The sequence below is a fragment of the Ovis aries genome, chromosome 8 (genome assembly GCF_016772045.2).
Source record: "Ovis aries strain OAR_USU_Benz2616 breed Rambouillet chromosome 8, ARS-UI_Ramb_v3.0, whole genome shotgun sequence".
Taxonomy (NCBI): Eukaryota; Metazoa; Chordata; class Mammalia; order Artiodactyla; family Bovidae; genus Ovis; species Ovis aries.
In genome coordinates this window covers 44,019,583-44,047,030 of record NC_056061.1, presented here as the reverse complement: position 1 = coordinate 44,047,030, position 27,448 = coordinate 44,019,583, and the positions used below count along the sequence as shown (strand labels likewise).

The 27,448-nt window shown below is 33.9% G+C and overlaps 1 protein-coding gene across 7 annotated transcripts in view; it reads right to left on the bottom strand.

The window, feature by feature from the left end:
• Nucleotides 1-27,448, bottom strand: part of EPHA7 (EPH receptor A7) — a 215,526-nt gene that overhangs the window by 187,445 nt on the left and 633 nt on the right. For all 7 annotated transcript variants that reach the window (XR_009601620.1, XM_004011266.6, XM_042253395.2 and 4 more), the window contains exons 2-3: nucleotides 23,341-23,405; nucleotides 19,147-19,816 (exon numbers count right to left, since the gene is read on the bottom strand). Coding sequence is in view for 6 of the 7 variants with exons in the window: in XM_004011266.6 (XP_004011315.1) it covers nucleotides 19,147-19,816; nucleotides 23,341-23,405 (735 nt within the window). In the remaining variant the exon portion in view is untranslated. The remainder of the gene's footprint in view (nucleotides 1-19,146; nucleotides 19,817-23,340; nucleotides 23,406-27,448) is intronic.

Here is a 27,448-nt window from a genome sequence, read left to right as displayed (position 1 = left end):
CATTACAGGTATAAAAATGTGAATGAAATCTTCAGCGTCATCTTCACTGGATAAACTCCCAATATGACATCACTGTCCAAGAAATAAACAGAAACAGAAAACTGATAAGGGAGGAAAAGAAAATCAGAAAACATTCTAGACTACTTAGATAGTGCAACATAATTATATTGTGTTACTAAGATAAAAATATAGCACCTTGATCTTCTACGTTAACATTCATGTCTTGGTAGAAAAGGTCAGAAGGAGGGCCTAAAGGAAGTAGCATGACTAGGGAAAAACTCAAGTAGTAATCTCTCAGTCACAAAGGAAAAGATGTACATAAGAAGATTTACTGCAGGGCCTATTGACCTGGGAAGTCTATCTGTACATTTATGAATATATTCATGTCATTATAAACTACTTATAGTATACTAATGATTACAAATAAATAACAGAAGGAAAGGGGAAAGCAGGATGGGAGAAGTGGAGGAAGAAGAAGATTGGTTATTTAGTTAACTAGCTAAAAGATAAGGACAACAGAATAAAACAATCTAATTTTTTAACCTATTACTTATTCATTCAACTTTCAGCTACCTAAATACAGAATAAAAGTTAAACTCTCCATGGTTTAGGAGACAGAAAAAAAAAAAAAAAAACTAAGAACTAAATTGTAGTTGGATTTCAACTCATTATAATATTTGTACTTTGGAGCACATCAGTCAGAATTAAACAGAATTTTCTTAACTATAAAATGGCATACTCTAAAATTTTGTTAAAGGTATATGGACCAATCTAAACTTCTATAAATTAGTTAGGAGTCTCCTGCTCTACAAAAGAAAGCAATTTTTACACTCAGCTCCTTCCATCTCAGGATTCTTTTACAACTGTCAAAAAAAAGCCACAGCTATGCTGACAAAGCAGTGCAGAATAAACTCCAATCTACACATAACTTCAGAGACTTGCAGGTATAGAGAGTGAAAATCACCCACTTTTCCTGACAGCAAACATAGGTCAAGCTTCTCGAGAAATCCTTGACCCCTACAGCACCGTAAGAATCAGAAGTAAAATCAACCATGCCCTCAAAGGGATAGTTACCTTTTCAGTCACCATGTGTGCTTTTGCCCAGCTGCCTCCACAAGAAAAGATGGGAAATGTCAGACCAGGTATTGGAACTGCCGGTTTATTTTTCCCTCCAGATTGACACAAAGGAAAAAACAACTTCCATAGCTCTAAGTTAGAGATGTCACTATTCACCTGATGAGTCTCCAACCTATTATACTACAAATCACCAGTCCCATTTTCCTTCACTTTTTGAATAGAAAAAAATAAACAAACAGTATCTGAAACTGAATACTATCCATTTACCTGATTACTCCATATATTGTTCCTTGAAGATAAAAAAGTAATGATTAAGATATCTTAACACAGCATATAAAATCAATACCATGGAAAAGACTGACTTCAGAGGAGAGGGGTTTTGAATCTAGACCAATTTCATTCATATTTAAAAATAAAAGCATGTCAAGCCTGTCTTTTACACAATACAGCACCATTTATTATTTTTAAAACAATAATGTCTCTATAAATACATATTTCCCAGGTAAAGTCTTAAAGCATAAAATGTAAAAATAAGAACTAATTTACTTGAAATATGTTTCAATTTTTCTTTGAAAATAAAGAGGAACAAAATTTTTCTTGGGAACTAGTTTAAGTAAAAATACTTATTAAATGAATTATGGCAATCCTTACTTTAGAGAAAATCATGAAACCAGTACTAGTTGGACAAAATATCTCATTTCATTTAATACTAATATATGACAATGACTACAAGCAACTCTGGAAAAGGTTGCTTTGATTCTACAGTTTGATTGAATGCAAAGATCTTTGAAACTCATCTTAAGATCTGCTCTAGCAAAATTATAATTCATACTAAGGTAGCATGATTTATTTAGGCATTTTTAATAACCCTCTATGGCATCTTTTCTCAAACCACAACAGTCAGCTATTACAGCTTTCTGACCAAAAACCAGGAATCACAATTATTTCAGGCATTCTTCGGATCCTAAAAATCTGAAATATAAATCAGTATTATAATATGTGAATTTGCTACATAGTATAATGCTGAATGATATAGCTCCATCATAGACTGTTAAATTAGCATATGAAAGATGTTTAGGTACTTTCAATGTCTCCAAGTTTCCAATTCAAACAATGGCTGTCAGAAGAAGCCTAGTAGTCCTATGATATGTTACCACCACGAGTTCACATGATTCAACAAGGAATCATTTTGGAAAGTTACCAGAAGTCTTTATGATACCATAATACACTGACCCACATGTTAAAAAATCTCTACTGAGCCAGCAGGATGGAACTGAGTGGAACTCTGTAAACTCCCAGGGCAAAAGAGCTGAGACTTACTTTGTAGCACAAAATGACACTGTGGTTTCTAAACTTCAGTGTTACTAATCCAATGTGACTTCTGCAAATCATAAAGTACAATTGGTTTTTTCAATGTAGATTCAAACACCTGGCTAAATCCATTAACTTGTGATTCCATGAAGCAAAATATACTTCCTTTTAGTAAGTTTGCCCCTATTTCCTTCTATTATGAAAACTCTTCAAATGACATTTCTAAGGAAATCAACAAAATCTATGACAAAATAATGTTAGAAGTCTAAGCAAAATTATATCTGTACTGCAGAGAGGTTTTCACAAATTTCTCTCGATTACTATCAACAAATTTATATCCAGAATAGTAGGCTCCTGTCAATTCTGGAGTAAATGTGCATGTGTTTATCTTAAAGACCCTTTGTACAAACAAATGCAATTCAAAATATATGAAAATCAGCTCAATTTAGTCCACTCCCTTTCTCTAACCGTAACTCTAACCCCTAACTCGCCCTCCCAGCCCCTAACATCACTAACAGCAAAACTTATGAAGCTATTCTTTGTCAGAGCACTGCTTTGAAAATAATTGATTCACTGACCTAATTTACTAACCGTATATGCAGATCCTATCACATATAATTCATAAACGAGCTGCAACTCTAATACTTGTGCTTTATATGGACATCATTGTTAAATCCTGTAGAAGATAAACAGCTGATGACAGACTAAGAGTTGTCCTTATTCAGTAAAGTTACTATCAACATGGATAATTTCTCTCTGGTTTTTGAGCATCATCCTTCTTAGAAGGGTGCTTAGATTCACAGAAATGTGAGGGAAAAGAAATACGAATTGACTAAACACATGTTTAGTGTCTTTATGTGATTAAATTCAGGAACACTGCCAGGAGAAAACTTTGTGTTTGATCTCATCTGATTTTAGTTGCTTGTCAAAAAAGAAGAAAAAAATATCTTACGGATCAGATGCTGTCTTTTTAAGTTTGGTAGGAAAAAACATGTTCATTCATTTAATAAGTACAAATAAACAAGACTGATGAGGTGAACAAAAATCAATACACAGATCCCAAATATTTTACAACTGTTTATTTTCAGTTAAAAGATGATTGATGTCAATTAGGTGCAGATCTGTCCTGGTGAGTCTCATGAAATCTACCATGTCAGATAAATCACCTTCCATGGAACTCTGAAAATTCAACTCCATGCTTTAACTCATCTCTCCCTTAAATCTTTGCATTCTTCACATTCTTTAGAATGTTTTCTTTATATTTAGTATGGCTATTTTTTGAATTTTTTTTTTTTTTTTAGTGGTACTGTTTTACTTACAAAGCACACTGGCTACATAGTATTGTTGATGTATTGGATATTTATGACCACCGGTACATTTTAACACTCACTTTTGTGAGCATCTTTTTTAAGTACCATGAAAAACCTTGGAGAATGAGAAATTCACAAAATGCAATTTAACATATAATCCTTAGTAAGCATAATATATGAATATCTTGATTTAGAGACTAAGAAAGACTATTATATTGTAACAGACATTACTAACTCAAAAGAGGTTTTAGACAATGCTTTAAAATGAAAAACAAAAGTTAAATTGTGTCTTGCTATCCTATAATGAGACCAATACATTTTTTCATAATCACAAAGACATATATTCTAATTTATCATGTTTTGGATGTGAACTAGTAACTCAATTCTCTTTGAAAATTTTTTATGAGCGAAACTGAGTCTTCTCTTTCTGTGACTAGGTACTGTATCAGATCTAAAGAAAGCCAAATGAGACTTTGTTCTGCAACACAGTGAGTTTTACACAGCATATAAAATTTCATGACATGAAGGTGAAAATAAAACAAAAAGTAAATCAGTGTCAATATGGTAAATCTGTGGCTATTGTGAAAATCAATTAAAAATACAGAGTGCTTAAGGAATATATATCTGTTGACTTGATCCACAAAAACAGACAGGCATACACACACAAAAAAAAACACATACACACATTGTCCATCACTCACTTTTTGAAGTGTCAGATAACATTATTTCTTAAGTGACACACGGAGCTTCATTTGCTATGCATAAGGTCAGTGAATATTAGCTTCATTTACACTTGGCTGAGAATTGGTTGGTGTCAACAGTAGAGGCTTAGTTCCTGTACAGAACAGGGTTAGAATCTGACAGAGAGCTGCCACTGCAGAAGATGGATGATCTTCCTCGCTGACCCTGCTCCCCTAAACTGTCATAGTTTGGGTCTCTTTCTAGCTCTACAACAAAAGACCCTCTCTGAGCTTCCCAGTGGCCTTCAGCTTTATTGGTGCTAACAGGTCCAGACATTTTCATCGATTGGATTCTCTACCTTTTAAACACAAGAGCTTGCCCTTTTTGGCTAGCTAAACCTTGGCACAGATGTCTTTTTTTGTAATTCCATCTCTGCTGTCTATTGGAAAGGATGCAATCGGACAGGCAAACATCATGTCAGCACAGAGAGCGCTGAACTACTTATCTCCATTTCCCAGAGTAATTTTAATGAAACGGATATGGCATTTGTCTGTAGAAATTAACCCTTAGATAATCTTAGTATATATCTAAATGGAAAATCAAAATGTTTTGTCATTTTGATGACTGACTAGTATGTAATATATGTTACACAGAACTATTCAGTCAGTAGGGAAAAAAAGGGTTCCTAGCCATTTCATATATGCAGTTTTGACAACCATATTTTAGAACAAATGTACCTGAAAATATTCTACATAATTTTCAGAACTCTATTGTGAGCTCTACCAGTGGTTGACACTGTGAAATATGGCCTTCTCTGACTAAAAAATACATTAAAATATTTAATGCCTAACAAAGATGCTATACATTATAATAAATTACATGTTTCTTTGAGATCCTGACTGTGAGCTATTTTAACATGTTGGAGATTTGTTATTGATATTTGAATAATTTGATAGAAATTATCTAATTCAAATTCAAATTTTTAAAACACATATGATAAAATGATGACAAGTTCTTATAAAGAGATTTACATGCAACACATTTTACAAAAAATAACTATTTTGATTATGTATATATTTATAACTCAGAGACTCCAAAATATTATACATAATTATCAACATTATTTAGTCCATGAAAAATATTATTTAATATATTTGCATATCTGGAATTGCAGAGTTAGCTAGTAAATATATATATATATATAATCTCAGCACTAAAAAAGAGAACTAAAAATAAAAATAAATTTCACAAAAATAAAGATAAGGATGTCCCAATTTTAACTTATTAACCCTTTTATTAAGTTGCAGACAAAATACAATATGATGATGTTCCCATAGTTTGAAATAAAAACCATTAATTCTGCATATTATTTTTAGTGCTGGTGCTTTCACTCAAGTTGAGAAAATAAATTATGATTAAAAACAATCATCACTTAAAATCTTTGGAGCCAAACATTTTGTTCTAAATATATTAACAACTATCTCTAAAGAAAGTGTACTTATTAGGGAGAGGAGTTCATTTAAAAATATACAGTGCTGATAGGTATTCAAGAAGAAATTTAAGAACACAGTTCTCTTTTATTTTATATATGGTACCTCAATGACTTTAATTTTTACTCTCTTAAGTAAACAGTATCTCCCCAAAGAATTTCAATTATTTTAGGTATGCATATGCAAAACAGCTATCAATTTTTAAAATTTATTTATTGATTTTTCTTTCTATAAGACAGCATGAACAAAATTAAAATTCTTACTCCAAAATGTGAGCCAGAAGAAGCACCAGCAGTCTGAATTATTTTTAAAATCAAATCAGTTAGTAGTCTTATTTTATAATTGTGCTAAAAATCTAGAACTAATCTTGAAAATCAAATGAGTTTTGGATACGCTTTAAAAAAAAAAAAAACAACCAAAAAGATGCCTCATATCCAATCTGGGTTTTATGTTGAACTGATCTAAAAAGTCTGTCCACACAGATTCTCAGGATCATGTCTATCAATCAATGTCAGCATTCTATCAGATTCCACTCTGACAGCAAGTGACAGTCAGTTATCTGTTGACATTAATGAATAATAAATAACCATGCCCTTTAGGTTTACATGAATAAAATGTATATTATTTTCAGTGTAGATTAGCCAGTATGCAAAAGCAGACTTGGTTTTTGCATTTGTTTGCTGATTTTTTTTTTAATCATGTATTAGGAAATGGTTTTTAAAAAGTAGCTGCAATAAAAGATGTGCTTAATGTGGTCTCTGGTATACATTAGTGTTTTGCTTTTCAAGACATCAACCTTGTATTAGATTGTATCATATGAGCTTAAGTGAGCTGTATTCACAGCCTCCTGAATATGTATGCTGTCTTTTACAGACCTAACATGTAGTTTGTTGTCTCTGTAATAGAGTATATAAGACAGAAGATCCTTAAAAAACTAAAGATCAGAAGAAGTTGTGTCAGTATCCTAATCTTGCACCTCTTCTGTTATGTACCCTTAATCTGCCTTCCTGGCAGGAAAACTATTTAGATTATTACTACACACTTAGTGTCTCCATCTCTCTTTCTCAGATTCAAGCATACCATAACAGTCACTCTTACAACTTTTTAAAAATATCAGGGTTGAGAACTTTTAACTGATTAGGCCTTCATATACACATCTTGACTATTCCTTTGTGGTACTGACAGTGGTAATTCTAGAGTTAGATACAGTCTAAATGTTACAAAAGGGACAATAACCTTCAACATTGATCCAAAGTGTGGTTCATTTTCTTGGCTCAAAAAAAAACAAAACAGAGTTAAAATACAAATTATGCCACACACTGTGATTTGTGGTTTTAACTTTTAATTTACCACTTTACATTTCCATTATAAAACTTATTTCTCTGATCAATAGTAGAAGCTTAATTTTATATATGTTTGCAAAGAATTAACATTATCAATGATGGAAGAGATAAAAACTAGATTTCCTGTTACACCTACTTAAGAATCCAACCAGAAACGTGAAAGGATGGATAATAGCTCAAAACAGAAAAATATGCCATCATGACACCAAAACTTTGCAATGAAAATGAGCAATAGTTATTAATAAGGTCTAAATTTTTTTATTAACTATTAATATGAATAATGCTGAATTATATAGAATCACTGTCATGTTAGAAAGGTAAAGGGGCAAAATGTTTCGAGCTATATCATATCTCATCAATAAAAACACAGAGGAGGGAAGGAAGATATATTTTTACTACCTTCTAAAAAGTTTTAAACCCAGGAAGAGTGTAGAACTTTCTCAGTGGTAAATGAAAAGCTATTTTCAAAGTCTACGCCATTATAGGAAAAGATGCGGGGAAAATAACAGGGAAATCAGGGGGAGCTGGAATGGGAAATAACATTCACTTTGCAACCTTGAATGATGAGTGAAGAATATTAGAAAGAAGAGTGACTACACATACAGTGATGACCTGGTGAATAATCTTGAAAATCAATGGAGAGCTCTCTGAATTTGAAGTAGCAATGTCTTCTTATGGGAAAGATTTACAAAGGGGTAAAATGAACAAGCCATTATGTTCTGCCTCGAAACACACAGTGCTCAAGTATATAATGTTTGTGCAGAATAAACATTAGACACAGCAAGAAACATGGTCGAAAAAGCAAATTTAAAATTTTCTTATCAGGTTTTCTTTGCATACTAAAATACTGTCTCTATATACTAAACCTGGAGCCACATGTTTTCCTAGCTTCAGATCACAAGCCAAATGTCTAAGGTTAGCATGTGCTAATTTCAGAGGTCAATTTGAAAACAGACTTTCATGAAGCCTGACTGTCCCCGTCCTTGAAAAGACTAAGCAGCTAAAGTCTATAGGTTTATCAGAGGGAAATCTAGACAGAAAACACAAAGTTATACAGCAGAGTTTCTGCTGCATCCCAAATTCTAGATTTCTGGTAATGTAAGAAGTGTTCGATGTTCTCATTTTAAAACATATTTACCCACAACAGTCACAATATCTGAAACACATTAATTGCAAAAATCCTCCTTCTTAGGTTCTGGTAAAATAATACATGAATTAAGTAAGTTAAAAAAAAAAGTGAAATTTACTTTCACTCATAGTAGAGGAAATACAATCTACATGAAAATAAAGAAGCAAAAATTTGTTTCTAAATTGTTTGCTTTGTGAAGCAAAATTTAAAGACATTACTGAGGTAGCTTTACTTTACTTTGTTTTTTTTTCCTTTTAAAATATGCAGTAATCCAAGAATATCCTACATGAGTATTCAGCCTCTTTGTAACTGTCACCTGAGATTTCCACAGAGAAAAGAATCTTAACTATTCAGTTAACTATTCAGTACCTATAAATTAAGAGATTAGTGCACAGCAATTCAGAAACCTAAAAATGGGTCAAAGAGAACAATAACCTTATTTTTTGGTTCCATTGTGTTCACTTGCATGTTTTCTTCTTGGTAGGGGGCTAGGTGGGCAATGTTTCTGCATATGTGTGTATATGTATACATGTATTGTGTGTTTGTGATACTGAAGTGGAAAGAAGACTGGAAACAGTAAGTTCTGATTTTACCTTGAGACCTGTCATAAATAAACTGTTATAACTATAAATGAGGTTTTTAATTGTCCCATTTATTACAATCCTCTCAAAAAAAAAAACCTTCAATTTATCTTTGATAAATCTTTAAGGTATGCTCAACCTTCAAGAATTTGTGATTCTAATTGTCTTGGAGGAGATTATACCCTCAAGGAGTACAAGAATGTCCACAGAACATTTGTGCTATAATGAATTTATACATTTGAGTGGGTAAAATACATATCTCACATTTCTTTTCAAGGATAAAACTACTTTATAGCAAAATGTCAACTAAAATAAGAACACTATGTAATATGCTTTATTTGACCTTTTAAAAACAGAAGATATAAAGAAACATTTTTGAAATCAATTAAGTTTATTTAGATCATCTACTAGTTTAAATTAAGGTCATTAATTAATATCATTTAGGTAAGTTAATACCATTAAGTGTCCTTGTCTATATGGGAACTGTTTAGCTAAAAAAATAAACTATTATTAAAATGAACATATATATGTTTATATATATCATTGGAACATATATGTATCATTGGAAAACATAGATTAATATGCTGCTGCTAAGTCACTTCAGTCATGTCCAACTCTGTGCGACCCCATTGACGGCAGCCCACCAGGCTTCTCCATCCCTGGGATTCTCCAGGCAAGAACACTGGAGTGGGTTGCCATTTCCCTCTCCAATGCATGAAAGTGAAAGGTGAAAGTGAAGTTGCTCTTAGCGACCCCATGGACTGTAGCCTACCAGGCTCCTCCAACCATGGTGAATTAACCATGAATTAACCATGGTGAATTAACAATCAATTTATTTTTCTCAGAAAAAAACTTTTATTATATGTAGTGATTTTTAGATATATTCGCATCTTTACACTCCCACCCTTAATTTCTCTTTTAAAAGAATGATCTTAAAAAGTATAACAGGTAATATTAACATGACAAATTGTTAAGCAACTCTGATAAGTCACAAAGATAAGATATGTAAATTATGTGATCAACATTGTATTTTATTACTAAAGCATTGCAATGTTAATACCCTTCCTTGGATCTAGGTTTTCTTTGAAAGGCTATTTCAGCGCTAATAGCTTCAGTGTAGGTCCGAGGCTGACACCAGCATAGTTAAGAGGTTAAACGAGATGTTAACTAGATGACATATGAAACAAAAAATAAACTACAGTTACATGTTCTTTCAAAGCCTCTTAATTTTCTAATATATTGGAAGCAAGAGATAATACAATTATCAACAGTAAATAAGTGAATGAACTAAATTAAAAAATTCAAAATACATAATATATAAAATGGAACTATTAAAATTTTTCAAACTATTACGCCCTAAAATGTATTTTCCCCTGTTTTCTATGTCACTGATTGACCCCAGACTAAACAAAGAACACTAAATAATAAATCTTCCTTACTTCTTAATAAGACCACAAAAGTTAAGAAAAATAATGTAAACTTATTTCAATCGATATATTATTCTGGGTTCCTGTGAAATGCTATTATTACAGATTAATATATAACATGTGTACACACAGATTTGGACTTCCCTGTTGGCTCAGTGGTAAAGAATCTGCCTGCCAATGCAGGAGCTGTGAGTTTGATCCCAGGGTCAGGAAGATCTGTGAAGACGGAAATGGCAACCCACTCCAGTATTCTTGCCTTGGAAATCCCTTTGAGAGAGGGGGTTGCAAAAGAGCTGGACGCACCTTGGCAACTAAACAAAAACACACAGATTCTAAACTTTTAATGAGGTTGATACTATAGGCAGAAAACAAAAACAAATGACTTTATCTTATCAATCTGACCTAAATTTAAGGGTGAATTGTTTTTGTTACTGGATTTATTGCCAATCTTAATATTACATGTGAATCTACTCTTCTACTTCCCACATATTATTACTATATGAATTAACAAGTATTAGTACTATGTGACTATCCTAGTGAAGACATGCTTTCATAAAAATGAATTTGTGTGATACTTTGCATAGGATGAGATAAATTAACTCTGAGGAAAATTTGGATAAAAGGATTGTCTGAAGTTTTCCTCTCTGAATCCTGCATCAGATTTTTATGCTCATAGAGAAAAATAGTAAATATATGGCTGTGTTAAATTTATCCCATTAAAATTATAGCATTATTTGCACAAAATAACTTTATTATACATAATATTATTATGAATAAAATCTATTGTAGATTAGTGATAATTATCTTATAGAAAACAACTCAAGGTTCAATAAAAAAATCAAACTAATTGCAACATTTTAAGGTATCAATGATTTAAATTTTAAAAATAGCTTCTAGAAACTGATGCCAATTTAAACTTCCACTAGAAATATAAAGGGGTATATAAAGATAGGATAATTAGAAATCATCTGATATCATATTCTGAGTTTCTAAATCATATGAAGTTAAATTGCATATATTAATTTCATATTTCTTTCCTCTGATTATTTTCCTGATTTTCATCGGATCTTCTTTCTGTCCTTCTTTATTTTTTGAATAGTTATCATTTCAATGAACTGTGGGTACATACAACGAAGACTAGAAATGAGTAAAAAACAGTAGAACTTTAAATGAAGTCTACAGTGTTCTATAAGGAAATTGTACTATGATTCTTATTAAGTATCACAATGATCCTTCTCCATATTTTTAAAGAAATTATGAGCAAATATCTCTGCAAAGGACAGAAGAAACTGATGATCAGTAGTTGCTCCTGGGAAAAGCAATATTTTGGGACTGGAGCACACATGGATGGCACTTGTTCCAGATCTTACAAATTACCTATTCAAAAAGCCTTTTAAAAAAGTACTACAAGGTTCTGAAAATTAATAATTTTAAGAAGAGTAAAAAAATTATAATACAATATAGTTATAACTCAAATAGCAGAAATACATTTGGACATGACACTGAATGCATGTTAACTTCCAATATATAGAGTGAAATGTTAGTTTAGGAATTGACTTCTTGTGTTTTGTTTCTTTGTATTATTTTTCATTTCTTTTGCAAATCAAGATAATATTTACAATATATAATTTGGAAGAAAACTAATATAATCTTAAAACGAATGGCACTTTGCCATATAAGATAAACTTTTTAAGATTTTATTTTGGAAAATCTATCAGGCTCTTTTCTCAAGACATAGATAGTATGTTAGTAAAAAGCGACAAATGGCTTTCCTTTCATTAAAAGAGGGAGATGGAGAAGTTAAAAAGAAAAACATAAAGATAATGGACAAATAGAAAATAGCAATATGACAATGAATACATATAAGTAGTTACACTATCCTCATAGAAATAAATTCCTCACGTCTGGAGCAGACTCCTGTTCATGTTTGCTTATTCTTAGCACGTCAACTTGCTATGTGCTATGAGCAAAATGAAATAGAATATATTTGCCTTTGGAGTAGGTAGTATATTTACCAAATTTCTCAAAGTCTTTAAGAAATCTGATAAACATTTACTGGAAGATTTGGGTGGTGCAAGGAACTATGTCAGCTACTGTGAAATATACATAGCATGCTATAAGTAGGTTTTGGTTGTTAAGAAATTTTAGAATTTGTAAAAAGAAATTACAGTGATAAAAATCAGACCATATATGATGATCTCCAGAGGGAAAGGGCAAAGCACTTGTAGGAATTCACAAAGTGGGATCATCTAACAAGGTATAAATGTCATTTAATTTGAAATTGTAAGAAAAGGCATAATTTCAACAGGCTGATATAGGGCAGGTGGCATTGTGGGGTAGAAAAAAGGCAAGGTAAAAACCAGGGCAAGTACAGCCAGTGTCTAACATCAGAATTTGGAAGAGAGGTTGCTGAAGAAGCCGGGGATATGTGAGATTAAGATACAATAGGTAATTGTGAGAGGTCATGATAGTTTATTTGCATTTCTGTTTATTGGGGACCAAATGTTAAGTGATAGGGCATCATAAAAACATCTACAGATGTCTTCAGATAGAACAAGAGACCAGTATCAAGCAGATGGAACAGGGCTCTCAAGGATGATAAATTATGTGACTGAAAGTTAGAAAAGAATAAAATGCCACTGTAAAAAATGGGGAATTTTTATTGGTTATTAGAAACCTGAAGCTTTCTGAGTAATACTGTAACAATGTCTCTGTCACATTCTACCAAGTGCATTCTTACTGTTCCATAAAAGAAGAACTGGAATAGAAAATGGCAAAGCAGATGAAATATTTAGAATGTTTGAGAAAGACAGAGATACAAGTATTTTGAAATTATTATAAATTGAAGAAAATTTGTATCACCTTTTAAGACATCCTGAAAGAAATCTTATCTTTTAAAAAAAAATTTTCTGATAGATAAATGCTCATCTATAAGGATGCAATCCGCTGTATCAGTTATGGGCAGAGATTCTGGAGTCAGAGTACTTTGATTAAATGGCAGTTGGCCAGTCTATGTGGTGTGTGATTTTAGGTAGTTAACCCACCCCTCGCTGTGCTTTGGTTTTCTTACATAAAAATGTGTATAATTTATGTAAATCTAATTTAATATATAGAATGTATAACTTTTACATTTTACATACTTCTAAATATGTTTTTCTCCTTTAAACTAGGTAATAAAAGTGCCTACCCACCAGATTGAGTTAGGAATGCCTCTCTATAAGACTAAATGAATTAATAAAATGAAACACTTAAAACAGCTCTTGCCATCTTTTTATAATTTAAAAACCAACAAAATCTATGACCTGCATTTACTAAATGCCTTTTGGTGAATCTCCCCTCTTTTAAATCATTTAAAAGATTTACTGCTGTTCTATTGCCTGAGTGATTTTATACAGATGTTAACTTAATTTAAAAACCCATATTTTGGAGATACATTTCAAGTTGTGTTTGAATAAGCTACCAGGTTACATAAAACTTACATTGCTAAAAAATTTTAATCTCAAGATACTTTAAAAACACAGAGAAAAAAGATCACCCACCATTTCAGCAATCTGACACATTCACTGTGATATTATGTTCTTTTATTCTTTTTCACTTGCATATTTTTCATAATTCTAAATATGAGTATATAAAACATATTTTTGTTTTCCATTTAAAATTATTAATAAATGACTTAAAATTCCTACATCACACTGCTGATACTTTAATTTCAGTCAAGAGGATGTACTTAACTTTGGACAATTAGATTATTTTAATATTTGAAATTATAAACAAGGCTGGTAGGAAGAAAGGTTATATAAAAAGTTTTTTTCTTCCATTGATATATCTTCCTCAGCAAATGACCAGGGATGAGATTACTGACCTAAAGGATATTTAACTATCTGTGTCTTTGGAAACATGTTCATTTACCCAGTGCCATAAAATTTCTTTACTTAGACAACTCCTGTTGCATTATTAATAATGAGACAATAGCAAGCATTCATTGATTATTTGCTATGTCCCAGATAGGGTTTCTACACGCATTATTTCATTCACTTCTGACAAGAATTCTATGGAAACAGGTACTATTTTTATTAGCACCATTTTATACTTAAGGAAACTAAGGCTTAGAAGATTGTCCTAGTTTTTGCACCTGGTATGATGCTGAGCCAGAATTTAAAAGCTATGACTCCAGCATCTGAGCTATTAACTCTGTAGTGTACCTTATATTTCTTTTTATATACTATAAATACTATATATCATAAAGATATATTTGTTACTGTCAAATGTAAATGTCAAAGTAATGGTACAAATTGCTACTTTTCTGTGGAAAAACACAGTTTTCAAAATCAACAACCAGATTTCAACTATTATTAATGCCATTAAATTGGATGAGCGTTTTAATTAATGAATGTTTTAATTCTTCAAGTAACATATAACATTTGTTCTATGTCCATAAGTTATACGTTAGTAAAATAATGGTATATAGAAAATATTAAGAAGTAACTATTACGGAAATCCTTTACAATAAAAACTAGAAAACCTATGATTATTTGAATTCTCCTTTATATGAAATCAAGTAGCTCACATCTCTATGTTCCAATGTATGTGCACGTAAACTGCATCACATCTTTGGATATTTTACAATTAGGTTGACCATATATTTTATCACCCAAATTAGAACATTTTTAAAAGTAAAAAGACACACTGTAAAAAGTAAAACAATTATTTCCAGAAAACTAGGTTTATGGTCACCCTACCTAGAATAAAATGTCATTACTTCTTCAGTAACTAAAATCCACTGGTTGAAGTTCAGTATAAATTTTAGGAAGCGTTGTGATGTAGTAGGGAAATAAAAGGCTTGAACTGAAAAACAGAACCCTGGATTCTCAGCCAATTTTGTTATTCATTAATATCCCTAACCTTCAGTTTCTTCCTAAATTGAAAGAGAGAAAAAAAATACTTTCCACCTCTTAGCAGTGTGATAAGGATTAAATGAGAAAAATGACCATGAGTTTTCAGTGTGAGCTACAAATTACTTATACAAATTCAAGTTACAATAATAAGTTCCACACTTTGAGAATACTTTTTAAATGAAATAAAATTGTAAAAAAAACTTCTAAAAATTTCAAGCTGTTTCAGAATAAAATTTTACTAGTTTTCAAGAGATATTTGTATATGTAAAATAAAATCTGCTCTCATTTTTTAAAATTAATACACTTCTATCTAAATATACTGGCTAGTTTACATAGTAGTTGTGATGGAACTGATATGCTAAATATTTTCAAAAGGACTTTTTGATAATCAACATGCTATCTAGAATTATGTTTTTAAATGAGTGTAAAGATATTTTCATAAAAATACTGTATAAAAACATTAGAATTTCTCCATATACTAGTAGATTTGAGAAACATGTGCTTTTCAAAATTGAATTATGTTTTCCAAAATCACAAAGAAATAAAAGCTTTCACATCAACTGAGGAAAACTGTGATCAGTTTTCATAATTGTCCATATTTCAAACTATACTTTTAACACACATCACAACAGACTCCCATTCTAGAAAGTGCCCAGATAAACTTGCCTTTAAGTGACTAACTACCATTATTTGGCTAGGGACTCGGTACCATCCTCTCCCAAACTCTTTAGTTTTCCTCAATATGGGACTGAGATTTGTTTTCAAACTCTTAACAGGATCACTGAAAGGAAACAGGAGAAATACTTATAAAGGCAGGCCTGGATTGATTCCAGAGGCAAGTACACTCACAGCAATGCGTTGGAATTATGCCAAGGAGGGAAATGTTTTTGCAAATGAACATAGTGCCATGGTTAAGTATAAGGTATTTAATTCCTTTGTCAACACCACTAAGGTTAAAAATTAAGAAAGGTACGGGGCAGACAAAACAGTACACACATCCTCTTTCAGCTTAAACCAAAAGAAGGCATCTTGAGTCCTTGAATCACATGTTTTTCATGAACTCTCACTATTAATACCTAATTTCACTTATTCCAATGCAGAATTAATGCAGATGACAGTGAACTAATTTTACTTTATTTTTAAGCAGTTTGGCGCAGTTCGCAGGCAACAATAATTTGCTACTCAAATGTGGTTCCAATTCTTGAAACCAAAATAAATGAATGTAAATAATCTTAATAGTACCACATTTAATGAGATGATTTTCATCATTTCAAAGAAACTGGAGACTTCACGGAAAATATATCTCTTCGCCGCATTTAAAGACTGCTTCTCATACTAAATTCTATACTTAGAAGTACAGAAGTCAAACAGTTCCTGGTTGATTTTCTTAGTAAGTAAATGTAGAGATCATTTGAGTTAAATTACACAAAATAAAACAAAAAAGACTATAATTTGCTTTAAAATTCTTTAAACCTTAAAAGAACAAGATCTTTAACGTTATTTCCCAGTTTCTTTTTAGACAAATTTAATTGTGTGCTTTTATATGAATTTTTATGTGTTCCATTTTTAATTGTGCAAACATTTTAAATTCCAATTTCACATCAATCAAAATCTGCATACTACTGAAACCGGCTGCTTTCACAGCTGAAGTGTAACAGTGTGTCATTAAAATGTTCTTATAATAGTTATTGTTGAATCCTCCATCATTTTCAAGTACCTGTTGTTAATCTCAAGTCAATAAGAACATTCCATTTCATTGAATTGATGAATTCACTAAGAATATTTCTATACTTACCCAGTGGAATAGCATTCTGCCTATTAGTAGTGATAAATCTCCATCAGTTTTTGATTTCCATACATATGCAACCTGCGGGATGTTCTACTTAATAAGAAATACTACTAGCAAGGGAAAGGGAAAGATGACAGTGGGTAGACAGGTTTGACTCCATGGAATGGCCAGAGAGGCTGCTAAACTGGTCTAGGGGACGGGAATACATCATCTCTGTTTAGCTCAGAGCTCACTTTACAATGTCAGCTATGGTAGGAATGATAATTGAGTGCTGGGTCAGAGGCATTTTATATGGTAGCGACCATTCACATGAAGTATTTTAACACTTCAATCAGGACAGAAAAAATATATTTACTCAGTTATTCCATCTAAATAGTACATTCAGTAGAAATATAACACAAGCCACATATGCAATTTTTACATTTTTAGTAGCCACATTAAAAAAAGTAAAAAGAAATATTTGAAAGGCTTTTAACGTTATATCGTATTCAACCCAATATTTCTAATGTATGAGTTTTTCAAAATCAAAGTAACATAAAAAATTACTGATGTTTGCCACTTTTTCTTTTGTACCAAGTCTTTGAAATTCAGTGTGTAAGTCATACTTACAGTACATCTTAACATAGAATCGCCATTTTTTAGAGCCTCAGACTCACATGTGGCCACTGGCTACCTTCCTAGATTACACAGATCTAAATATTTGCTAATTTCTTGAACCATTCTATGAGAATGAGAATTTTATAAGAAAGTAATGTGATTTACATATCAAACTACTAGAACCAAGGCATTTAAGTTCAGCAATGAAACAATAATACTTGCTATGATTCTTCCTGCTTTCTGATGGAAGCCAGAACAAGACTGTCGCTAAAAGTCCAGGCTCTGGAATCAGAACATTCTGAGTTTTAATCTAAGCTAGGACAATTACTTACTAAGGTAACTGCAAGCAGTCTTTTACCCTTGACAGCCTCATTTTTTTTTTCTGTAAAATAGAGGTGATAATGTTATCTATCTCATTAAATGAACTCTTTTGTGTAGAGCACATGGAAGAGTATCTGCACATGGTAAATCAGCAAAAAACATTTAGTTACAATAATTATTTTTCACTACAATTCCCTTTAAATTAACTGGGAAGTACGAATATTAAAATTATACAGCTGCCTCAGGGGTACAAAGAATATATAAAAGTTATTTTGGGTAATATATTATGTTTTCAAATTTATAAGAGACATAATTAATATAACCTGATTATATTTTCAGGATATTCACAAACAGAAAAATATCTATTAATTTTGAATATCCCTGGACATAGTTTTAAATAGAAAAAAACTGGCCAATTATTATGACTACATAAAGCTATGTAAGAGAAAATTCAGTTTTATTACACAAAGGAAAAGGTTCACAAATTCATATGCTATTATTATTTCAAAACAGAAAATGTCCAGCTGATATATTCTGATAACTAAAACTTTACTTTGGCCCACTTCCACAAAAATGTAGTCTACCTAAAACTTGACTTATCAGAGGAACACTCCTTTTATTGTTTAGTCCTGGAAAGAAATACAGCTTTGGCAAAAGCAGTCTCAGAGATTTAGCAAGTGAAATCTGATGATTTTTGCATAGAAGTTTTAGTACTTATAAAAAATAATTCTAAGTTTGTAACTCTATTTGTATGTATCTTGTCTGTTAGAAGAACTCTTGTTAGCAGCCCCCTTCATGCCCTTTTCCTGCTACCCATGAGTCCAGACAATATGGGTTTCAAAACATAGAATCACACATCATTCAATCTTGATTAATGTCACCTCTCTCTGCCCAATCTCCTTTCTTAAATCTCATAGCCCAAAGTGCCACTGTTGTCTTCCACGTCAAGCACAGGGTTAGTTAAATCTTAGTAAGAAATACCATGATCATCAATATTTACTGCAATACCTATTGCATACTTAGTGCACTGCGGCAAATCATCAATAAGTTCAATAGTGACTTTGCTTAAAATCCACCAAATCGGACTGCTGGTACAAACTGACTCGCCTGTTCAAATAATCATTATAACTTGAAATCTTTGACACTGAAACAGAAAAAAGTGCAAAGAGAAATTTTAATAGCACGTATTACTTACGTTCACAAGTGTCCCCTTTCTGCTGGAAGCCTGCTTTGCAGATACATTTTCCAATGGGCACTAACCATTCTCCTTCTGCGCTGCAGTGCATCCTGGGAGAGTTTTCCGCTTCTTCCTCTGCACTGCTCACACATGTCCCTCGGACCTCGACTAAAGAGGAAAATTCTGAACCAGTCACTGTATCTGGAAAGATAGCTAAGTTCTCAATAATGGACCAGCACTTCTTGTAGTACACTTTGACTGAAACCAAAGCTATGCAAGCCCCTACATCCTGAAAGGCAAGATAGAATCCCTTTTTGGACAAAGGTCCAATCTCTCTCACCTCAGTGTTAAGCTTCATCTTTCTTTCACCAAGGTCACCTTGAGTAAAACTTTCATCTGCAGCAATGGTGTCTATTTTGACATAGAGATTTTCTCTTATATTCCTGCCAGTGTCGTAGTCTGTTTCATAATAGTACAAATTAAAGGTTTCCTTGCAAGTTCCCAGGACTCCAGGAAGACTGTTACAATCCCTCAGGGTGAATTTCAATTCTACAAAAATCCTTTGTGCATTGCCTTTCGAAATCCAGTTAGTCCGCAGCCAGTTGTTTTGGTTGGGCTCCATGACCTGGCAAACCTGGTATGTTCGGATTGGGGTATAGTTCTCGTCCAAACCACTAATTTCTTCCCACTGTAAAATTTAGAAAAGGTCATCAGTCATTCATCAAATAATAAAATTAGGGTTTTGCAAGTGCCTGAGGACTCTTCAGTATGGCACAAATGCATATCTTTGAAAGAGTGAGGTGAACTCCTCTGGTGACAAACAATGTAACCTTTAGAATGAGTCTCTGTTCAGCTCCATCCTGGTGGCAGAACATCATTTAGGTTGCTTATATTGTTTATGCACACAATAAATCTTTTATTTTGCTTAGTATCTGTTTGCTGATGTATTAGTGTTGCTTTTTACGCGTTTGCTTATGCCAATGTCTCCACTGAGCTTATGTTTTTTATAGACTAAAGCACATAACGAAATTACTTAAATTACCATTTAATGCATATACATACAGCTACATGGCGGAATTTTTGATCATTCTGTTGACATTTTAAGTGTTGATGTTATATTTAAATTAAGAGAGTACCTAAAAACACAGGGAAGAAAATGCCAAGAGTACTCTGAAATGCAAGAGCATTTCACAACATGTTGATATTCATAATGGGGAATCTTTCTTTGAAAAATGAGATATAAAAGAGTAATGTTTTATAGAGCTGTTTATTTACTGCAGTGTTATATATAATATTGTCCATAATGCCACATAACTATAAATAGTTATAAAAGTATGATTCAACAGACAATAAAATGTCCATGGCAAGCCAGCATGTTGAATCACATTTAGGTAACAAGCCTTCTGACAGGAAAAATATCAGATGTTTAAAAATACCCATTCATATGCTGATATAATATATACTACAGTGAACTCATTTATTTTCACAAAAAAGGAAAATAATAAACTCAGCTGAATTTGCAAGAATTTAAAGCTTATTAAACCTTGCTAAATATTATTTTTATTGCTCATTGGTTAATAAATTCATTTTACCTAAAAGCCTAATCAATTGTTGTTTATGTCCTTTCTTACCATTATTACAAAATTTTCAACTTTGTATTTATGATACCTTAATAGTGAAATTGTCACCTACTTGTATTAATTTCCCTAATAGGAAATGCCAAATATAAAATCCTATTAGTCTTCTAATCCAAAGTCACATAGCATGCAATATTTAAACTACTGCTTCAAGAAAAGCAAATGGGAAAAAAAATAAGCATGTGGTAATGAGTTTTATTTATAAAACTCGATCAGAAATATCAATTTCCCTAAATATTCTGTAAAATACTAATATCTACTTTTAAAAGTAGCTCTGAGAAAACTAACAAGACAAAGTAGCAATATCCTGAAATTCAGAAATTTCTTGTGATGACATATATTTGCTACAATTTTATTATACACACTATCAAAGATCCTCAAATGTAGCAAACAGCCCATTAACATATTCAGCTTTTTACTCAACACAACTTAAGTTTGTGACTAGTTAATGCAGTGCATAGTTTTCCATTTTAGTTAGCTGCTTATAATCTTCTTGAATGGCTCTCAGCCAAATATAACCAAATTCATCCATTTGGATGAGCAGAATTTTAGTCTCTTAATTAGGTTGAAATTATTAAAAGAAGTGAAACTAGTAATAGCATCTAACAAAAAGTGAAAAGCTCCAAGGATAAATGTGCTCTTTTTAACAATTCCCTAGTTAGAAGAAGCCAAGGCTAATTATTAGAAAGGAATACAACTGAAGAACTCTTTTTTCTAGTTCTAAGAACAATTATATTATTTTGTTCCATGTATGAAAAATCAATTTTACTACCAATGAAACTCAGTTAACTTTAATGCTTACTTAAAAATTTACTCCTGAAGGGAAACTTTAAGATGGATTGAGACAAAATTAATGCATTTAATGCAACTTTTGGTTTATATCTTACTTTCTAAGAGACTGCAGTGATTTCTACACTGGGAAAGAAGTCTTAGTTTGGCTAGTGTGCTTTTATAGTACGCTTACAAAATTATTTCTAGACACTTATATCTTAATAACATTTTATTTCCAGTTAGATATTTAGCCACTTATAAGCCATCCCATTTCATACATGGGATAAACTGTCAATCATCATTGTCTAATATTATCTGCTGATTCATAAGATATGTAGGGTTAAGTTCACTCAAGATATTTTGCACTGATAAAATGTCCATTTCAGTCCAAGATAAAACAGAAAGTCATGGTTTATCATTTTATGGATTGCATGGATGAAATATTAGAAACATATATCAGTTTACTTCTCCTTACGAGATAAAAACCATCCTCTATTTGTTTTAACTGATGAAGGGTGGAAAATGGGCCACATCTATCATTGGCAAGAAAGGTGCTCAATTTTTTTGTGAATGCCTTCCTATAATGCATATTATTTTACTCACGGAAACCATTCAACTTTCAAGGTTAAGTATGACATTCATACTTCAAACTCAGCCTACTTTTTATATTTAATCTGTAAAATACTTGTCATTTTTTTCATAGCTCTTTCTGACCAATACAGACAACTGCAATATGATCTTAAGCATCTCAAATATTCATTTTAAAAACCTAATCTACTTTAAACAGATTTGCATTGTTCACATTTTACGTTTTTAAACTAACTTCCAGCTTATGACATGTTCATTTCATGATGTTCTTAAACTCAAAAATCTCTTTCAGACTTACATTCTTCGCAAACTTTTTATATCCTCACTTATACTTAATGCTCTTTGACTCCAAACTTTTCATTGTACCAAAGATTAACTTAAGTAACAATGGGGATTACAATTCCCTTTCTTGGAACCTTTTTACTTAGTAAGGGATGAAGTATGTACCCTCTTTCACAATTAAAATAATACCCAAAGACATTGACATTGAACTAAATTTAAGTAATGTATCTTTCTGGATAAACAACACTTAACAGTCAGATTTTTTTAGAATCTACTTATATTTTCATAAACTTTTATTGGACAGCTTTCACTTATTTATTGTAACAGATTTTTACTCTGATAAGTGCTTGCTCTGCCATCACTTCTGATTAATAAGAACAGGTAGCACATAGTACAAATTTTGGAGAATCCAAATCATGTTTCATAGCAAATTTTATGTTAAAATGTTGAGCATATTATACTTTTAGTTATCCTTTCATGTATATTTTGAATAATGCTTAAACATTTTTCAAAAGAGGAAAACAGATTACCTACTGTTTTTAAAGACCTACATACACACAACCTACCTGGTGATTATACTAAAGAAGTATAAAGTAACTAAAGAGGTTTGAGTTCATGAAAAGCATATTCTCTGTAATTAGTTAACATTTATAGCCTGGAAACTGACATATGGTCCCACTTACAGAAGAACTCAAAAGATAATCATTAAAGAGATTTTTAAAAATCTATTTTTCAGAGTTCTAAGTATACCATCTCTACTCCAAGAATTCAATGTCTCATTATAAACCCAACAAAATATTGAACAAGATATGTGAAATCAAAACAATTTATTTAAATGTGAAGAATCTGAATAACTCCATTGGGGAAGGGAAAGAGGGTTTTATTTCTTACTTTAAAAAATAGAGGTTGGTATTTTATGAGGAGAAGAACTTACTCCATTGGGTGGAGAGGAAATCCATTCCAACTCTGTTTGTTGTGCTTTAGAATCCAGCAGTAGTACTGAAAAAGAAAGTTGCATTTCTAAATGTTAGATGAAAAGTGAAAATATGTTTGTAAAAGTTATTAAAGTCAATCTAATTTTTAAAACAATTATCACTTTATGATTTAAAATGTATAAACATTTATTTATATTAGTGAATGCTGAAATATAGATCCACCTGACAAAAATATTCCACTTTCTTAAGGGAAGAAAGATATTGAAAAACCAACTTACACATTTAATTGAAATATTAAAATTAATTAAAAACTCAAAAGTATGAAAGCAAAGGTAAAAAATTGATATGTGATGCATACTGAGTCTGTAGTAATTGTATATTATAAAGAATTTTGTAAACTACTGAGTGCTCTAAACTTTGTCAAATAAAATAGCATTAACATAATAAAGCATAATTCCATATTACTCCTCAGTCACTGACTTGTACTATTCTTCAAAAACTATTTCCTAGTGCCTTTTGAGAATTGGAGTTTACTTTTTTAACTTTCCACACACAATATCTTCTCTTGAGCCATAATGAATATAATTAAAAATCATATTAAGCAGTGTTATTATGAGAAAAGTAAATTGCCTATCACAAGATATATTTCTGGGTTATTCAAACATCTGTTTTTAATATTTCTACTTTTTAAATTTACAAATATTTCAAAGCATTAGCTAATTCTCAAAATGGGATATTCAAACTTTGACTTGACTTTTAAAAACCGCTGTATTCTGCTTTTACACTACCATAAAGTATAATGCAATTAATTTATAATTTATATAAATGTAATAAATGCTCCGGATGCATTTACAATATAATGCAAGATAATGCATTCAAATGGCACACATTAATATATACCATGCTTCCAATTTGATATGTTTTACTCCTTTTTAGGACAATTAATCTCCTAAAGCATTCACTCTGCTCAAACTAGTTTCAGAGTTACAAGTTTGTATTCTTCAAAAATATTTCCATGATTCCATAGCATTTTAACAAATGAATCAATCTGTCCAGAAATAATGGTGAATGTATTTTCAGGCATGTAAAAATGCTTGCCATCAATCTCAACAAGATGTTAAAATTTGAACTTAAATGAAATACATGCTTAAATAAACTTTTCAATAACTACTAATAGAGTAAAACACTGTGGTGTTAAAGGTAATGAAAATTTTTTACTGTAAGAAAAGAGAGAAGCAGTTGATAATGTGTTCGACTCCTTCACACTAGTCAAGGTTATTCCCTATAACTGAAAATAGATATACAAACACTTTTTTCTCAAAATGTTTTATACTTAAGACTCTCAGGGAGATCATGATAGCACGCACCCTTTCAAATAATAATAATAATTTTTAAAGCCACACTTTTAAAATACTAAATTGTACTTCGAACTAGGAACATCAATAAATGTTTGGACTAATGAATTTATAGGAAATGATTTTTAAAGTTTATTTTGTTTTTGTCCTCAACATGCACAAACAATGTGGGTTCTATGTACTTTTCTTTAGAGATTATTTTTTTTATTATTTCCGTCTTCCGTAGTGACAAGTGAATTTTAAACCCAGGAGACTTTCTTGGGTCATTTTTGAAGGTGAAATAAGCACCGTGATGATTTACTGCTTTTCCGTTACCCCTCGGCACAGCCTGGGGTGAGAACCAGGGACCCAGGTGGGGCAGTGATGGCAAACAAGTTAAGAGAGAAACAAATGAGCAAATAAAAACAAAAGGGAAACCGGCCCCTGAGCATTTAACTAGCTCGTAAAGATTCAGCCCATCTGCCTTCCGCTGTGTGCTCTCTGAACCAGCCGGTAACTGTGAGCTTTTGCCTTCCCGCTCGGAGCACCAGCCCCTCTTCCCGCCCGCGGAGGCGTAGCCTGGCGGTCAATCGGGAACGCGGAGTGCGGTCCGCGGTTCCGGGACTCTGAGCCCTCGCCGCGCGGGCTGGGGTGGGGGACGCGGGGGGTGCGGGTGAGGAGCGAGATGCCCGGCGCGCCGGTGGAGCCGGCACCCGGCCGCGCGGGCAACGAGAGCCGGGGCGGGGCCGTCGGCGGGGCGGGGCGGGGGCTGCCAGACGGGCGCGCCTGCCGCGCGGAGCATCCATTACGCCTCCGCCAGACCTGGGCACTCCAGGGAACCGGTGGCGCCCTAACTCCAGAGGGAGCCGGGAGGAGGAGAGAGGCTATCGGGAAGCGTCTTCTCAGAGGGGGCCGCGGCAGCGGCATTAAAGGAGAGGAAATACAACGGCTGCACTTCGCCTCCAAGCGTTAGACTGACTTATATGCGCGCTCCCAGTGGCGAGAACCGACCTCCCCGAGAGAACATGTGCGGGAAAAGTGGAGAAAGGAGGGCCCTCATCTTTTTCTAATCATTCCCATCCGCTCCAGAGACCTAGGCACCTGCTCCAGGCGCTCCCTGGCGCTCACCCCCGGGTGCCCCGGCGTCGCCTCAGGGCTCGCTCGCTCCCAAAACGGCAGCCCTTGACCGCCGCGACTCGCCAGGTGAGTCGTCACTGAGAAGCGGAGCGTATTCGCCACCCCCGCCCACCTTTTAAACAGTTCACTTCTGCACGTAAAGAATTCGGCCTCCTAGAATCAGAATCCTCTCCACGTATTTCGCAGCCAGAAGAGAAACGCGGGCGAGCAAGCCATTCTGACTGCAGGAACCTCTCCCCCTAGTGATGCAGTTATTTATAGCTCAAACTCCAGCCGGGGTCTGCGCTAGCTCGCGCGCGGGGTTTCGCCCCGGCGGTGCAAACTTTTCCTCGGGTCCCGAGATTCCGAAGCAATCAATATAAGTTTGCAGGATTCAATGCCCCTATTCTCTGATGTCACGCGAGTAGAAATGTGGGTTTTGGTGTGTATGGATGTGTGTTTCTAGCAGATGTGTGTTCATCTGCAAGAAGGAAACCGACAGCTGGGAGTTAAGGTTTGCTCTGAATGGGTTCAGCATCAACACAGGTTGCAGATGTGCAAACTGGGGTCAGAAGGTCAGGCTGGATCAAAGAGTAGGTCATGGCGTTTGGTTGCCGGGGTGGGGGGAGAGGTTTCAGTGACCGAAGAAGGCCCCATGAAGAGAATCGTAAAAAGCACTAAGTCAGGAAGTTTTCAGACATAGATGAAGCGAGTACCGATGCGTATCAACTCCCGACCCAAAGACCTATATCTGGTAACAGATTTCTCCATCCTACACACTTTAGGGACAAGTAATTATTAGTATTCTGCTTTTCAATATCGGGAAATCAGCTTTAGACATACAGCCTGCACGATACGGAGGGGGGTGGGTAGATTGTGACACTGCTCAGAAGACGTTTCCATCGACAGGATTTATTTTTCCCCAGCTCCAACTACAGGCACCGAAAGGTATTTTTACCTTCTGTCAATGGTTCAAAGGAGAAAACGAGAGGAAAAAGCCATATACAGGAGTATCTAGCTGCCCCAAAGAAGCTTGCTCTCATGAACCAGAATTAGCCCCCAGGGTCCATGTCTTTCGCAAGGTTCGATCACTCGTTTTCCTTAACTGCAGAACTGTGGGGACAGAGGTTTGAGGACTTCTGGTCGCCCAGGCGGCATCTTTTTATCAACTGCACAGTCCAAGCCCTCCTTTTATCCCCCTCCCCTTGCCCCCTACTCCCACCGCCCGCCCCTGGCCGGGCCGAGCCCGCTGGGCTGCCACTATCCCCGCGGCCGCCGGGACCTGCGCTGCGCGCGCTGAATGGAGATGTCTCAGGCCGGCGGGGCGCGGGAAGCGCGCCGTCCGCTGCTTCACCTCCGCGGCGTTATTGTTCCGCGCCGGCGTCCGAGCGCCAACCGCAGGCCCCCGCCTGCTCCTCCGACGCAGTGAGCACTTCATTAGTAACCCGAGCGTTCGGAGCTCACACAAGTCACGGCCCCTCGGGGAAGGCTCCAGCCGTTCGCCGGCGGGCTGGCCAGGGTTCTAGAAGCTGCACTCCCCAGTCTCGGACCAACTCTGGCCACAGCTTAATCCCAATGAGACGAACGGCGAGAGGAGGAAAAGCAGAGGGCTAGAGGAAGAGATCTGACCTGCCCCGGCTCCAGGAGAACGAGCTCG